A 15,786-nucleotide genomic window follows, 5' to 3' on the forward strand; every position below is an offset into this window, starting at 1 on the left:
TTTTAGCCTGCCCTCTTCTCCTGATACTTAAGACCTACTTCATAAGGGTGGGCAAGAGGATATAACCGCCATCCTTTATTTTGCTTCTTTGTTAATTTATTGACCAGTTTTATGTTTTGCTCATATTTTTTAATTTGCTTTTTTTCTGTTTCCCTTTTTATGTTTTATCTAGATCCCCCCACAACTCTCCCTCCACCCACAACAACCACAACCACTACCATCCCTGCCACCACCACAGGTACGGTACCTTCATAAACCATGGATAAAAACCGAAATGTGTGTTACTTTCTATGAAAATCAGATGGGCAGAGGTTGGGGGAGGAGATAGAGGAGAGAAGGGGAGCTGTCGCCACATTTTTTACACTTACTGTTAATTTATTTTGTTTTGTTTTGCTAGCACTGGAAAGTGGGACCCACCAATAAATGATAATGGAGGTCCCTGAAGTCTCAAACATTCAGGGAGTCCATAAATTAGCATTGCCCAGCACCCCCCCCCCAGGTTCAGTTTGAGTTATTCATGCTTTAAAACGTAAAGCACTGATTCTCACTTTGAACTTTGGCTTCGATAGTATATTTACAAGCATCTTTCTTTACACTAGGCAATTAATTTTGTTTTGATTTTCAGTTATCATAATCTGCTTCAGTATCCTGCAGCCATCAGCACAGCGTACACAAACAGAGCTTCTTCATGACGCTTTCTAAACTAGTTCCCTCTCAATTTTAAATCCCTGCCCTGCCTTCCCACCCATCACTTTGAGCCAAGATACATCCTACACAGTCAACCGCCATCAAACATCATTTATACCACCCTCCCCTTCCTGTGAGCTGCTCTCTCCCTCTTCTGATAACCGGGCATGGTTGCCTAACCCATCTTCCATTGTCATCACCACCCCCTGGATGCTTCTGTTGCAGCTTTTTTTATTTTGCTTTCGATAAGAAGAGATGCCAGACAGAGTCCTGTACGGAAGGTGAGACTGCACTACTCTCTTCACAGGCAGCCTTTGATCTTCTTACAATCTCCCCTTTGCTTAACGTGAAGTTTGCCATTCAGCTTCCAGGCAGTTGTTGTGCCTTCACTCTCTTTATGTCCCTGTCTTCCGCTTTGCTTTCCCAGAGATTCAGAATTAATGGATCTGTACAAATAACAAAAACCTTTCCTTCCAGTGTGCCTTAGCTATCATTTTCTGTTGTCTTGTCTAGCCTTTTGCCTCATTACATTTTTCTTCTTCCAGGATCTTAAGAAACCAAAGCTCCTATAGGTTTCTGTGTGTTCTCAGAGTGCCTGAGTGGTTTGTTTTGTCTGCAGCATTATGGAGTGGGTCTGCCCACACACTGACCCACCATTTACCTTCTGGCACTTTGTGGTGGTGGTCCACAGGTTAACCTCAACATGTGCCTTATAAACCTGTGCAAGGAGCAGACTTGAAGACTCCAGATAAATGCAATTTGAAGGGTGGAGGGTCTCAGCAGGCTACCTGATGAAGAGAAGAGCTCATTTTCATGTGAAATGACTTCCTGAGTTTAAACCGTCATGGTGTGAGGTGTCTTTCATGGGAGGCAAGTTAAGTTGTGGCAACTGTATTGCTTTTACAATCCCTAATAGATGTTCAGACTCGACTCACTTTCCCCCGCTCACTCCTTAAGACTCTGCGTTCATAGGAGGTCTTGCCATGACCTCAGGGTAGAATATCGACTTCTGGGGGTTTGTAATATGAGGTCTTTTTTTCTGCATGGCTAGGGGTTTGCATCTGATGTTTCGGACCAGAAGACATTCATCCTGCTTTGTTTTGTCACCACCTAAAAGTGAAAATGTAACTTCGATGGGAGAGGACATCTTAGGGCAACTGGGAATCGAGCTAAACTCTCCTTCAGGAATAAGTGCTCAAAGCAAAATATGTGTGCATTAAAAACTGCACCCAAGTTGGTGCTGGACAGCGAAGCAGAGTGCTTTTTAAAACTCAGAGTAAAAATAATGTAAGTTGGAATGATAGAGAAGGATTATCTTGCTCACATGGGAAAAGACAGTAATAAAGCTCTGGCCCAGCAGTATTTGGATGGGTGGGGGAATTGACTGTAAATTAGCTCTCTGCAGCACCATCCAACCTCTGAGGGACACAGGGAGGTAGAGGAAGATGGCTAGTCACTGACAGCTTCTTACCCATCATTTTGTTGTTCCTTTTTGTCAGGCTCTGGCTCCTCAGTTTTTCTTTAAAACCAGCTGAAACCAATGGGATTCCAAAGTCCGTGTTTCTATATAGGTGGACCATTGCACCCACTATTCTTTTAAGGAACTGACTTATCCCTCTTCTTCACCCATCTGTTGGCTTCTGGACTGCTTTCATCTATGAATATAATAAGACTACTTCTTTATGCCATTTCCATGCCGATTCTGTGGATTTTAATTTCACATTTCCTTCCGGGTGCTGCTAATTTTGTTTGTAATTTTTGTTTGTATTTTTTTTTAAGAAGAATTTCCCCCTTCTTTTTAAGCTTTATCTGTCTAATTCCACATAAACTGGTAATATGGCTCAGTTTCATTCCAGGAAATGTTGCGGACAAGATGCAATCTTCTTTGTGATTGGCCATGTGGTGTGTCCTTCTCTTCATCCTTTTTCCACATCACTCTTTATATTACCTTCAGCCACAATCAGGAACCCAACAGACCCTTTCCCCTGTAAGACTCTTCTGATGAATTGGAATCTTCCATCTCTTCCCAGAATCCACAGGCTCCTTGTGTGTGTGTGTGTGTGTTAATTTGTGTGTGTGTGTGTTTGTGTGTGAGAGAGAAATTAATTGATTACTCCTATGAGTTGTCCATTGACTAATGTTTCATAAACTCACATATGGATGAAAACTATATTTATGAAGCAAAAATCTCTTTCTTCCTAGATAACAAGTGTGTGTGTCACAGCACGCATTTCCTCCTATATGTCCAAGAGAATGGACATTGCCTCTTTTCAGGTGGTGTAATTGCCCTCTGCAGTTTTTATAAGCACTTACATTAAATATATTTGGTTCTTCTTTTTTTTAGCTGGTGGCATTTTGGGCAATTAAAGGTGTTAAATACCGATTAACAAAAATGTTGCAATCCTTCTATACAAATGAGTTGGAGGGCTTCGGATCATTTGCGCACTTCAAAGTAGATATAATGGTGCTAGCTCAGGGCCTGTCAGCATAATGGGTCTCAAAACTCAGGTAAGTAGTAGACATCTTTGTTGAAATGTGGGTTTTGGTATCTTATGCTTTGCTCTTTCAGCAGAAGATTAAAACAGTGAATAGGACCAATTGGGGCTCCTGTTTGTGGCCACAGGTAATTCCTGGCTTTTAGTTGGGTTTAAGCAACTGTTTTCCCCCACCCCCTCTTCTTTAAGCCAACGTCAGGCCTCCTCAGAGGGTAATTTTGGACCCTTTGCTTTAACTCAAGGCGTTTCATCCACGCACAAGCCATCTTATATCTTCTGCATACAGTTTCTCAAGAGCTACATCTTCCCTAGGCACAAAGTGCCCTTGTGGTGGTAACAAATGATCTGGCACTGAGGCATAGTTAAGCTGAGATTGCCACTAGGACAACTTTGTCAAATCCCTTCTTTCATTCTTTTCCCCCCCTTTTCCGTGATGGATGGGATCTTGCAGAGTTGCTGTGTCTTAGCAGACAAGCTGTGTAGGTATTTATCTTATCCTGAAGGCTTGATATCTTCCTGCATGGAATTTAACTTGGGCTCTCTCTCTTCAAACAGATGAAAGGTTAGAGAACCGAATGCCCCCCTCCTTCTCCTTTTCCGCAAGAGAGTAGGCTGCCTGCTTAAATTTGCCTTGTATATTATTGCCTGACAAATGGGTACAGAAATGAATTTCCGTTCTCTCGCTGCATTCTGTAGTACTTTAGAGCCACCCATTAGCCTTAAAAGCTTCAGCAGCCAAACACCAATGATTAAATGTCGGTATAAAACTCCAGGAATGTATTTTCTTCCTTCCGTGCTAAAGGTTTGTGTAACCGAAAACCATTCTCCAAATGAAATTAGCATAATTACCAACATTTTATGCAGTAGTCACAGGGAAAAATGCTTTCCTAAAAGCCTCAAGGGGCAACAGATCATTTCTGCTGTTGCTCTTACCCCTTCCCACATCGCCATCTGCTTAAAACCTATATATACAAACACATAGAGGCTTGCAAAGTCCAGTGGGTGTAAATTACCTCAGATTCAAGTTTGGGTGCTATGGGTGACCTTCATAAAGCCCCAAGCTCTTCAAATTAAAATGGGCAGGTGATAATGATCCCACTGTTCTTGGCAGCCCCTTGTCATAGTCCCTGGAGTGGGGGCAATTTAACAGTATAGTTGCAATGTCATTTGTTTTATGCCAGAAGCCTGCAGTTATCAGTCCCAAATGCCTTCTTTCAAGCCTGACCCCAGTTAGTTGTGCCTGCAAAGGAACTCCAGCACTGCTGATGAAGCACAGTAAATTATTTTATTTCTTGCCCACATTGTAATTAAGAATGATTTTTCCATTGGCCTTTGATGGCTAGTCTCTGGATGCTTCATGCTCTCCCCACCAAGTTTCCCCTAACTAGAGATCCGTTTCCCAGCATGTCATGTGATAATTTGACTGTTTAACCCCTTGTCTATCACGGGTTCCATTCGTTTTGTGTTTGGCCCTCTCCCTGGCAAGCAGCACCGCTTCCCCCCAACCCCATAAAAAATCCACCACCCTTTTATATCACTTCAAAAATGTCCTTGTGGCTTTATTCATTAAGACATACAATATGATATGGCAGAACAAGCTGCATAATTTAAATTGCCCCTGGAGTCTTCCCTTGAAATGTTCCATTTGGACAGCTGTTATTTTCTGCGAGATAATTAAAAAGTTCTTAATATTTGTTTAAAAATAAACCCTTCTTTTCTTTGGGGCAAAGCACATTGTGTGTGTGTGTGTATTCAGTTTATCTTTCCTCCTCCTCTTCTGATAGACCAATTGTTCTTCCACCCAAGTACATTGGTGCTTGTGCATGTGTTGCAACTGCAGGCATGGGCTTGCAGCCTCCCCTGTTTGTCTCTTGGTTTCCGTGCTAATAGAACAAAAGACATCTTCAGCATCTTCCCATGGAGTCCCTAGTGCTGGAACTGGCATGTTGGATCATGCCTAGGATGGAGATTCCATTATGTCTTCAGCAGGGGCACCAGCACAATCACAAGCAACTTTGTGATTCCTCCAAAACTCACTCTCACTCACAGCCTGAACATGTTATCTGTTTTCCTTCCTGTAAAACAACATTATGGCTTTAAAAAAACAAAAACCAGACTGAGATGGCGTGGTGTTAAGACAGCAAGAAGGTTACAAAAATGTTCATGTACTAGTCTTCCTCCCCCCACTTTAAACAACAGATGCAGTGGAATTAATGGGCAGTAGATTCAGACAATGCATCATTAATTTGTGGAATCTGCTGTTGCAAGATGAGCTTTAAAGGGAGAATTAGACAAATTCCTGGAGGACAATTGGTCTGTCATTGGGTATTGGGCATGGTGGCAGAGGAGCACCAGTGGCAGAGAGCTATTGCTTTCATGAACTTCTTGCAGGCTTTTGGGGAACTTCAGGTCTTCCACTGTGGGTAGCTGCCAGATGCTGGAATAGATGGGCCCACCTGGGTTTCATCTTGCAGGCTTTTCCTGTGTTTTTTTTAGAGATGTACTTCAGCAAAGGACTTGAGGTATTTCACCCGAGGATCTAAAATAAATATTTGAATGTCTTGTAAATCAAATTAGTGACAGACTGTCTAAAATGGTATATTTGACTCAACACAACCCCACATTTGACTCATTGGAGGCCCAAACCTGCTCATTTCACCTTTTAATTTGGTGCTTACTGTCACAGTATACAAGGGAAGAATCACATTAGCATTATCAAAACCTTGCTTCAGACATTTGACTCAAGCTTCTTCTTTTTGGTTGTGAGACGTGGATAAGTTTGTTTGAGAGCTTTTTGTGCATATTTGCACTACAAATATTTAATGGACGTAAACGTTTGGAATGACTCCTTCCCATTTTTCAGAAATTCAGAAAAAGCAACCACTGTTCTTCTACCAGACTGAATTTTGCGGTGTGGCACATGTTTCCTTCTCCACAGCAGGTTGGCCAAGCTGGTTTCCTCCAGATGGTTTGGTTTGTGTCTGCCATCAGCCCCGAGGTCATCTTACACCCCTGCTGGCTGGGACTGATGGCTGTTGTAGTCCAAATCATCTGGAGGGCACCAGCTTGGTGAAGGCCTCAAAGGTGGCCTTTGTACATCCCCCGAGACAGGCATTTGGTTCCCAGGAGCATTTCACAGACTGGCATAACCTTCAGTTCCCGCAAATTATTTATTGTATCATCTTGGCTTTCTGTGGAGGCTTCCTTGTGTCTCTGGTAAAATGTCAAGTTAATTTAGAGTTGATGTTGCGATCTCCTGACATTTTCATCCACTGTGTGACCACATTAAAAGGGATGAGAGGAGGAGGTAGAGCCCCCTACACCTGGGAAGAAATAAGTAGGAGAAGCGGTTTCTGCTGCCAGTGCACAGCCAAGAACCAGCAAGAGCGTCCCCCCCCCCTTTAAAGGAATCAAACCCTTTCTCTGAGGAAACCAGTTTCACTTATGCATTGAAAGAAAACTTCTCGAATTGAAGGGGGAAAGGCAGCTTAAATAATATTAAGCTTCCATGTATTCTGATGGCTTCTCATTTCATTCCTAGCATACCTGGAAGCTCCTAGAGTTGTAAAAGAAATGTACAGTTTACCTTGGCTTCTGCTACCCCACTTCTGGCCAGTTAGCTGTGTCGACAGGATTGGTCCCACCTGTCCTCCTGGATCAGCTGCTGAGGACAGCAAATGTTGGGTACACTGAACTGGCTTCCTCGAACCCCTCTCCCCTGCAAAAAAAAAAGGGGGGGGAGGACAATTCTTCTAGGTCCATTGTGCAACTCCTATTTGCTGCGTTGGGACTTGCACAGGAGACATTCCAGCTGGGATTGGGTGACCTTTGATTAAAATTGCTTTTTGTTTCCCCCAATGCCAGCGCTAAGGTGCTTTTGCATGTTCACTCAAGGATGCTTCATTTCACTAGGCTGGAGGCCTGGATGGAGAGCTTTGTGGAATGAAGCGTTAAATCTCTGCCCAATATGCAGTTCCATGCTTCAAAAAATAATTTTCTATGCTACACAAAACTACTAAACGGATCCTGATTATTTTTGTGAAACATCTGGTCCGCAAATGAAGCTATCTCGTGGGTGTAGTACAAGCAGGACGCTGTACAAAACGCCGATTCCGACACTCTCGCTTGGAAGTGCTGTTTTGCATAGTGTGCTCTTGTTCCTGCAGCAGCGAGAGACGGGGCATCTCCTGCCCCTTTCCTTTCAGGGTGGTTCCACTCGCTCTGTCTAGGCCTGTTATATCCCTGCTTCTGTGTTCTTTCTGCCCTGCAAATCCTGCAGTTGTCTAGTTTAACTGAAACATAATACAGATTGAAGGAGCTGAGACAGGTGGGAAGAAATGGAAAATTTTGACTATGTCCTGCTTTGTTTACAGCCACCTATAGATCTGTTTCCATCATGCATTCTTCTAAGCATCCCTGGGGCAAATGACTGTCCAGCCATAGGGTGCTTGAGCTCGATAATCTTGACGCAGAATGGCAGTTCTTTCAGCTCTGTGGGCAAATTCTATGTCAAATTACCCTCTTTTTCTTCTTTTTAAAAAACAAATAAATGCAAGATTATGTCTTAATAGCATGCTTTGATTGCAGCATGGCATCTCAGGTAGGTGATAATTATACAAACAGTTACTACTCTGGGGAAAGCATAGTTTCTCAAAGCAGGAGCAGTTAAGTTGCCTGGATTCTATAGGCTGGCAACAGATTTAGGACTTTTTTTAAAAAAAAAAAACTGTCCTTGGATTTTCATTTACGGAACCCATTCTGTTAGAGACTGTGGACTAATTTTATGGATTAGTTTTTAAACCCCCCAGTCTGTCACACTCAGTGAACAATTTTAAGTTGGAGAGAAGCCATCTGAATGGATTAGAATGTGCCACCGAGGAGTTTGAATGCCACTGTTTCAACTTAATATTGCCCAGCTGTCTCAGAGGCTGGCTTGTTAGGGGGGGGGTGAGGGTAGTTCTTTTACACTGACCATGTTAAATGACTGATATCCAAAGGGATAGACAATGCCACCTTCCCCCCCCCACCCCCACTTTGTAAGATAACATCATCCATGACAAAATATTTAATGTCTTTGGTATCTGGTTATGTTTATTTTTATTATCAAGAGTTTCTAACACTTGAGATAAAAAGCAACTTGATACTTAGAATGCAGTTTTCCTGCAGCTGGGCCACTCTTTCCCCAGTTACAATGTTTGGATTATATTTGAAAAGCAAACACATAGTTGGTACACACATAGATGGGGTGGTGGGAGGGAAAGAAGGGAGATGCTGAGAAATGGGGGACATGCTTCTATTGCTCCACATCCTCAGTAAATTTTAAGTTTGTCACTGCTCTTTAAGACTGGACAGATAATTGATTCACTCTTGTGTTGTTGTTTTACATGAACTAGTGGCTTTGTGAACGGGATATGCCATAGTATTGTTAGCAAATAGACTCCTTTTGTCCCCTCTGTCACTTGTGGGACCTACAGAATTTCTGGCAGATTATTTTTGATCTGTTCCTTAGTGTTTTTACCCCAAAGAGACAAAGCAGGTGGTAATTCCTCCTTTCAAAGTGGGGTGGGGTGTAGTGGGGAAACCATTGTTCTTCTTCTATGTGTTGCTTTCTGCTTTTGAAAATGAAGCCATTTGTTCCTGGACATCACTGTAAAGTGCCTTAAGAAAGTAATACATACATACATACATACATATATATATATATATATATATATATATATATATATATATATCAGCATGAATGCCATTGCTAAACCAGGAGCTCATTTGGGAAGATGGCCTAGACTGAGTTGGACTTCGAGGCAGTGCACCTTTTAATCATTAACTGCTTTATTTCCCGCTGTGATCACCCAGCCCATCTGCTAATCATAACTTTGCCATTCCAGCTGCAGCCAACATGATGTTGTTTGACTTTGAATATTTGTTCGCCTTTTAACTGCTTGAGAACTTTGTGTTTCATTTTTGTTTGTTTGTTACCTGCTGATCTCTGTCCCTGGATGGGAAAAGCGAGCTGCACTGTCCACACGGAACACTGTTCCTTGACTAATAATCTTTTTCCAGCATATGAGCAGAAGTTCTGATTTCAGCACGGTTTAATTTTGAACCGGAAGTTCACATAATTTCCCACATACATAAACAGACACACAGAGGAAACAGGTTAGTCAATTATTCTGGGGAGAGCATGAAATTTCAGGCGTTAACACACAGCTCATCCAATTTAATCCTAGCATCCCCTCTGACCTTTCCTTTACACCTTTGAATCCCCCACCAGTTAAAATGAGACATTGTAGGCTATGCAATTGAGGATGAAAGGGGCAGGCCTCAAACTCCTGTTTCATTAACTGTCAAGCATTTTTGGTGCTTTAATTTTGCCAAAGCTCCCAATGTGAGATCAGGAGCTTGGTGGTCCTGAACTGTGTGTTAGATTGGATTGCAAAGTGAAAAACTATCTGTGTTAGAATGGAGAATAAGATGTGCCATAGGTGAATTGCTGTCATATAAATCTTGATAAAACACCTATTTCAGTTGTGCAAGGGGGTGCTGCTTTTCCTTCAATATTTTAAAATGTGCCAGCCTGTAAGTATCATGTATTTCCCCCCCCCATGTGGATTATGTACCTGTATTATTATTATTATTATTATTATTATTATTATTATTATTATTGTCTAACCTTTGCTCTGGAAAGTTAAGTATGCATTGTCCCCTGTTTGATTGCAAAGGGAAAGTGGCCCCTGCTTTCTATTAAGTGGAAAGTCTGGCCATCTCTGGATTCTGAGGGTGGCATGTCAACTGTGGAGAAACACCTCCATGGGCTTGTCTTCTGTAATAATAAAAAAGCTCAAGTTCTAGGGTAGTTTATGAGCTCAATTACATGTTGTGGAGCCTTGCAGAAACCTATTCTTTTGTTCATTTAAACATTGCCTGTGCTGAATTAAAGAGGAACCTCCCAAACATTCTTTTGAGGTAAATGGCCTTGTTTGTGCTGCGCTGCAGAAACTCTGAACACTTAGCACTTTTCGAGCTGCTCCCACAACAGCCGCCTCACCAGTCCTATGGCCCCAACCCACATGTGTGGAGCTAAAGGTATATCAGTTTGTTGCTGAAATGGAAAGGGGGACAGGACCCTTTATGTCCAACTCCTCCAGCACAGATGGCAAAGCGCTAGCTCACAAGCTGGATCTGGCCCACAAGTCTTTCCTCCACAGCCCCCTGCCCACTCTTCTGACCTTTAGGGAAGGGGCTGCATGTCCAGCACTGATCCTATGGCCAGCATGGCATAACATTCTTCATCCTGCTCATCATGGAAGCCAAGCAAGCTGCCTGGAGAGGGACTGAACGATCTGTCCATCCTCAGGCAGCCCACTTTGTTTCAGTGCTAGCTGTGTGCATAGCCATATTTTCTGCACAGTGATGAAAGTTAGGAGAGTAGAAAAGAAGTTGAACGCCTTTGCCTGAAATGACTTCAAGCATTTTTCTTCCAGTGAATTAACTTTCCTTCCAGGGTCTTTCTCTGTTGAAGGCAAGCCCCAGCCCCCTAGAGAGAGAATAGGGGGTGGGTCCACTCATGGGTGCTAGTTTACCCATAGAGGAAGGCAACCTATTACCCCCCCCCCCAAAAAAAAGTTCTCTACTCCCGCCCTCCTTAGGATTCTAATGTTGCTGAACAAGTGAAGGCTTAGCTGATTTATGTTGTAATTTTTGTTGTCATGGCTGAACCGTGGGCAAAACTAGGCAAAAGCAATATGTCTAACGTATGTTTTGACATATACAAATAGTCCTTGAATAAGAATTTTTTACACCCTTTGGGGATGCTTCAGAAGGTCCAGAAACCCAAGACTTGGAAAGGTAGGGAAGACCTTTTCCAGCGAGGTACATGGAGAATACATAGCATCCTCTACACCCAAAGAGACACCTGATACCGGGACTGGGCTCCCTCAGTAAAGCTTCAGAGGGCAAGGCTGCCAGAGGACGTCCCATCTAGGAATGTTCCTCTCTTTGATGCATTCACAGCCCTAAGGTAGGAGTACGTTTGACAACCCACTTAGTTCCACAAGCACTGGAGTCTGTCATGCTTGTAGCCTACATGCTGTTAAAATGAACTGAGAACGGCACACTCTGCTAGAACTGGGGTGCCCTTTCATTTCTCTAGTTACATCCCAAGCAACAGGAAACTTGTGGAAACGTTCACAGTTCTTCTCAGTATCTGGTCCACAGAGCACTCTCTAGAGATTGAGATCTTTGCAGAAAGCTTTTCTTCAGTTTGCAAAGATGGAATCTGTTCTGTCGTCTTTATATATGTATCTCTTTATCTAAACTATGCATGACTTGCTAGAGGCAAGGCTACCTCCTCAATGATGACCTGTTTTGCAGTGTGAATGCAATGGCGTTGTATGCATTCATTCTTGGGAGACTTCCTATCATTGGTATTCCCCGGGGATCAGGTGGATGCAGAATGTTGCATAGCATCCACAGGTATTATGTGCATGACAAAAGGGAAAGGAGACCCCGGCAGCCAGGTAATGCACTGACTCCTCTGGCATTCTCACATAGAGGGGAATGTCTTTTGCAAAGGCAATGTTTGAATGTATGAAAGCTTCTTCAAGACTTGCCTCTGCTTGCCCTGGAGCCCTTTGATGTCCCTGTGCTCACTTCCCCACGGAGCAGGTGGCTCTGGTGTTTCTCCCCACTTTGCATGTCTCCCTAACTCTTGACCACCAGAAAGCATCCCTGCTGGCAAATCTCCAGAACCAAAGCAAACAAGGGTTCCCCCCACCCCCACCCCTCAGGCTCACAGCTTTTAAGCTCAAGGCATGTCTCTTTAAAACAGTGCAACTCACTTCAAATGCTTTTTGCCTTTCATTTTATTATTGCTTGTCACGCAATGTTCTTTGAAAGCTTGCTCATATATTATCTGTTCCATTTTTTCCATTTCCCTTTTTTTGCATGCTGTTCCTCCTGTTTCTTCCCTTCCTCCAAACCTCTGTTCCCGTGTGTAGACACAACGGCGACGACAGAACCGGCAGTTCATGGTTGGTATTGCATTCCTGTTTATCTTTTCTCTCAGCAGCGCTGTGCTGAGTGGCAAGGCAAGCCTGGGAGGAAAGGCAGGGGGCGGAGGGGGCGGGCAGAGAAATGAGGGAGCCAGAGATAAAGTTTTTTTTTAAGGGGTTGGAGGACTAATGCTTCAAGTGGACTGATCTCATAAATATGCCATGATTTTTAAGACTCAAAGGGATGTCTAGCCTTGTCATTTCTGCTGCAAATTTAGCATTCAATTGTTGCAGGCCCGGGCATCCAGCTATTCCCCAAACCCAGCAAAAACAGCAGGCATATCAGAGCAGAACAAGAGGAACGGCTGCATTTCAGCAACCAGTATTTCCGACAGTCAGAATGAAACATTCCAGAGGAATCTGACTTTGGAAATTGTGGCCCAAATGTTGTTTTAATTGTAATGTCTGCCATTCCCAGGGAATCTCGCAGGTATGCAAGAGAGGCATAAGACATTTAGTATGCTGAGGCAGTTCCACGGAGTAATCTGTCGTGTCATAGGTCACCAGGAAGCCTTTCATTAGCAAGCTTCCAAACACATGCTTCACTGCAACAGGCTCTCCCTGGCCATGGTCAGAACAGACGAGCAAGCTCACCCCACTCACCTGTTTTCCGTCTCTTCCTTCAAACAGCTTGACAGCTTTCACGTCCCCCAGATTTTAAAGTAGGATCCAGTATCACAGACTAGTAACTGAGTTGATAAAATAACTTTAATATACAAATTCCATTTACCTGACTAAATTTTAACCCATAACCTTATTGCTAAAAGTGCACCCTGTCTTTTCTTAAGAAGCACAAGACTTGGTGAAACTTATTGGAATGATTGCCCTGAGTGAAAGAGCCGACATGGTGTCCTCTAGATGTTGTTGGACTACAGCTCCCATCAACCCTGGCCATTTGCTTGGCTGGTGGGGGCTGACGGGAGTGGTAGTTCAGTAATTTACAGAAGGCCGTACATTGGCTTTGCTTGGTCTACAACTGTGAGCAGCTCTGAGTTTGAGACTGGGGTCTTCCCCAGCCTTTGTCACCCAATATTCTTTCAAAGTTCACTCACTCCCAATCTATTTTATCAGCCTTGAGGGAGACTTCTGTACCAAACATCACATTATGGTTATTGTGCAGTTCGTAATCGCCTATCCATACATAATCCAAAGGTTCACAAAGGGGTCTACTAGGTCAGATTATTCATGACACTATAACATTGGAATGCCCTCCCCAAGGAGGCTCACCTAGCACCTTTGTTACATTTCTTTAGGTGCCAGGCGAAAGCATTCCTCTTCTCCCAGGCCTTTGGCTAATTCAACAATCTTTGGCCTTTTAAATGGGGAGGGTAATTGTTTTTGCTTGTTATTACAGTATTTATCATTGTGTTTTTATATTGTGAACTGCCCTGTGATCTTTGGATGAAGGGTGGTATAGAAATCTAATAAATAACAATATTAGTTTAATGTGGGATGCTGGTGGCGCTGTGGGTTAAACCACAGAGCCTAGGACTTGCCAATCAGAAGGTCAGCAATTCAAATCCCCACGACGGGGTGAGCTCCTGTTGCTCAGTCCCTGCTCCTGCCAACCTAGCAGTTCAAAAGCACGTCGAAGTGCAAGTAGATAAATAGGTACCGCTCCAGCGGGAAGGTAAACGGTGTTTCCGTGCACTGCCAGAAGCGGCTTAGTCATGCTGGCCACATGACCCGGAAGCTGTACGCCAGCTCCCTCGGCCAATGAAGCGAGATGAGCGCCGCAACCCGAGAGCTGGCCACGACTGGACCTAATGGTCAGGGGTCCCTTTACCTTTACCTTAGTTTAATGTAAAACAGATTTCCTTGTTGCGTAGGGTGCCAGGTCTTCCTTTGCAGTTGTCATTTGGGAATTACTTGAGCACGCCCAGTGTCTTCACTCTGCATGCTTCTAATAGAGATGGACATAATTTATTGAGGGCCTGTCATTGCAGAGACATGGAACTGGTATCTGCCTGCCTGAACATTTTTCAGGATAGCAGCCACTGTTATCAGACATGGCTGCCACCGTGTTGGAAGTCCCCAGTCATGTGCAGTTGAGGCACAGTGCATGCACCAAAGGAGTTAGAAGCATGGACGTGAAACATTCCTGCACACGGTCCTGCTGTCCTATTTCTCTGTATTCTACATGTGTGAGAAGGAAGTCTTTAAAATTCCAAAGTCAGCCTTCTCAAATCCTCAGTTTTCGGCAAATGCTGAAGGAAGAGATGACAAAGCATATTAGACAAATACACATCTTGGATGTCTGTTTGGCCTAAGAGAGTCTGCATGTTGTATTTTCATATTCAGCAGTTGAGTTGCAGACTGGAGAGCCCACTATAAATTGATAAAATCCCACTGGAATTAGCTTGATTCTGTTTGCCTCTACATTTCTAATTATCATACTATTAGGAATTTTGGCTCAACGAGTAGACATTTTAACTGAAACCTTTTGACTATCACTGAAGTGTTAAAGCTCTGTATGTCTGCCGCTTCAGGCCCATAGTAGCAGCTAAAGCTACCTTCTGCTAATAAACAATTATTAGTGATGGGTTTATAATTGAGCATTAGTCCTGACTCACTTGCTACTGAAATAAATGATGAAGTCTGGAGAATTGGCTAATCCGCCCCCATCCCATTGTCCACTCTTATGTCAGCAACATTTCAGTCACAGAAGCCACAAGCTAGATTGGATTTGAGGGTGGAGAGTAACAGCCTAAATGAACCAAGGGTCTCAGTTGTACTCAAGACTCATTAGGATTGACAGCACCAGCATAGATGAACCATTATGAAGCACCTTGTATCCACTTGCCACGATTTCTAGCACTGTGTAAACAAAAATATATTTAAGACTTACCGAGGTCCTATTGGTTGTGTGGTTCCATTGAGACCACCATTAATGACAGAAGCATCTGAAAACTTGTAAAGAAAACATTATGGTAATGGGCAAAGAATTCCAGAACAAGAGTTTTACAAAAGTAAAAGCTGGGTCAAAACAAAACAAAACAAAACAAAACAAAACAAAACAATGAATTAGATGTTCACTTGTTGCTGCCCAAAGAGGAAAATGTAGCTTTTGTTTTAAGGAAACAGAGGCATGAATGTTGCATGGGTATCCCTAACCTTTTAAAAAAATAAAACTAATATTTTGAGGTCATTGCACTTGAAGTCACCTCAGGTTGCATAAGTTAATTTCACTAAATAATTTCAGTGAAATTACTAATATGTACACTTAAACACTATTCGGCCCATTAGATAGCTGATACTCATTAGAAAGATAGTTGGAAAATATTTTGGAAAGTGGACTATTAATGATGCAAGAACACACACATACATGCACACATTTTAGAGGTATACAAGACCCACAAATCACGCCAACGTTAGCCTTACTATAGCCCAAAGTAAACTGGGGAACAGATCAGATATTTAGCCAGAAATGCCTTGTGCATGGAAAATGGTCAGCATACTGAATGCAAGCGCCCCATAACTTCCAAGTTGGAGATGAGAAAGTTGTTGAACAAATAAATTACTAGGCATGTCAGGCAAATTGATATGCTTTCTGC

The 15,786-nt window shown here is 43.0% G+C and overlaps 1 protein-coding gene across 7 annotated transcripts in view; it reads left to right on the plus strand.

The window, feature by feature from the left end:
- CADM1 (cell adhesion molecule 1) overlaps nucleotides 1–15,786 on the plus strand; it is a 287,187-nt gene that overhangs the window by 246,781 nt on the left and 24,620 nt on the right. For 3 of the 7 annotated variants that reach the window (XM_081844411.1, XM_081844417.1, XM_081844412.1), the window contains exons 8-9: nucleotides 173–238; nucleotides 12,179–12,211. The exons of 1 other annotated variant lie outside the window; for it this stretch is intronic. In XM_081844411.1, the coding sequence (XP_081700537.1) occupies nucleotides 173–238; nucleotides 12,179–12,211 (99 nt within the window). The remainder of the gene's footprint in view (nucleotides 1–172; nucleotides 239–12,178; nucleotides 12,212–15,786) is intronic. 3 more of the 7 variants (XM_081844413.1, XM_081844415.1, XM_081844414.1) reach the window with 2 other exon arrangements.

Source organism: Podarcis erhardii (assembly GCF_964252035.2).
Source record: "Podarcis erhardii genome assembly, chromosome: 16".
NCBI lineage: Eukaryota > Metazoa > Chordata > Lepidosauria > Squamata > Lacertidae > Podarcis > Podarcis erhardii.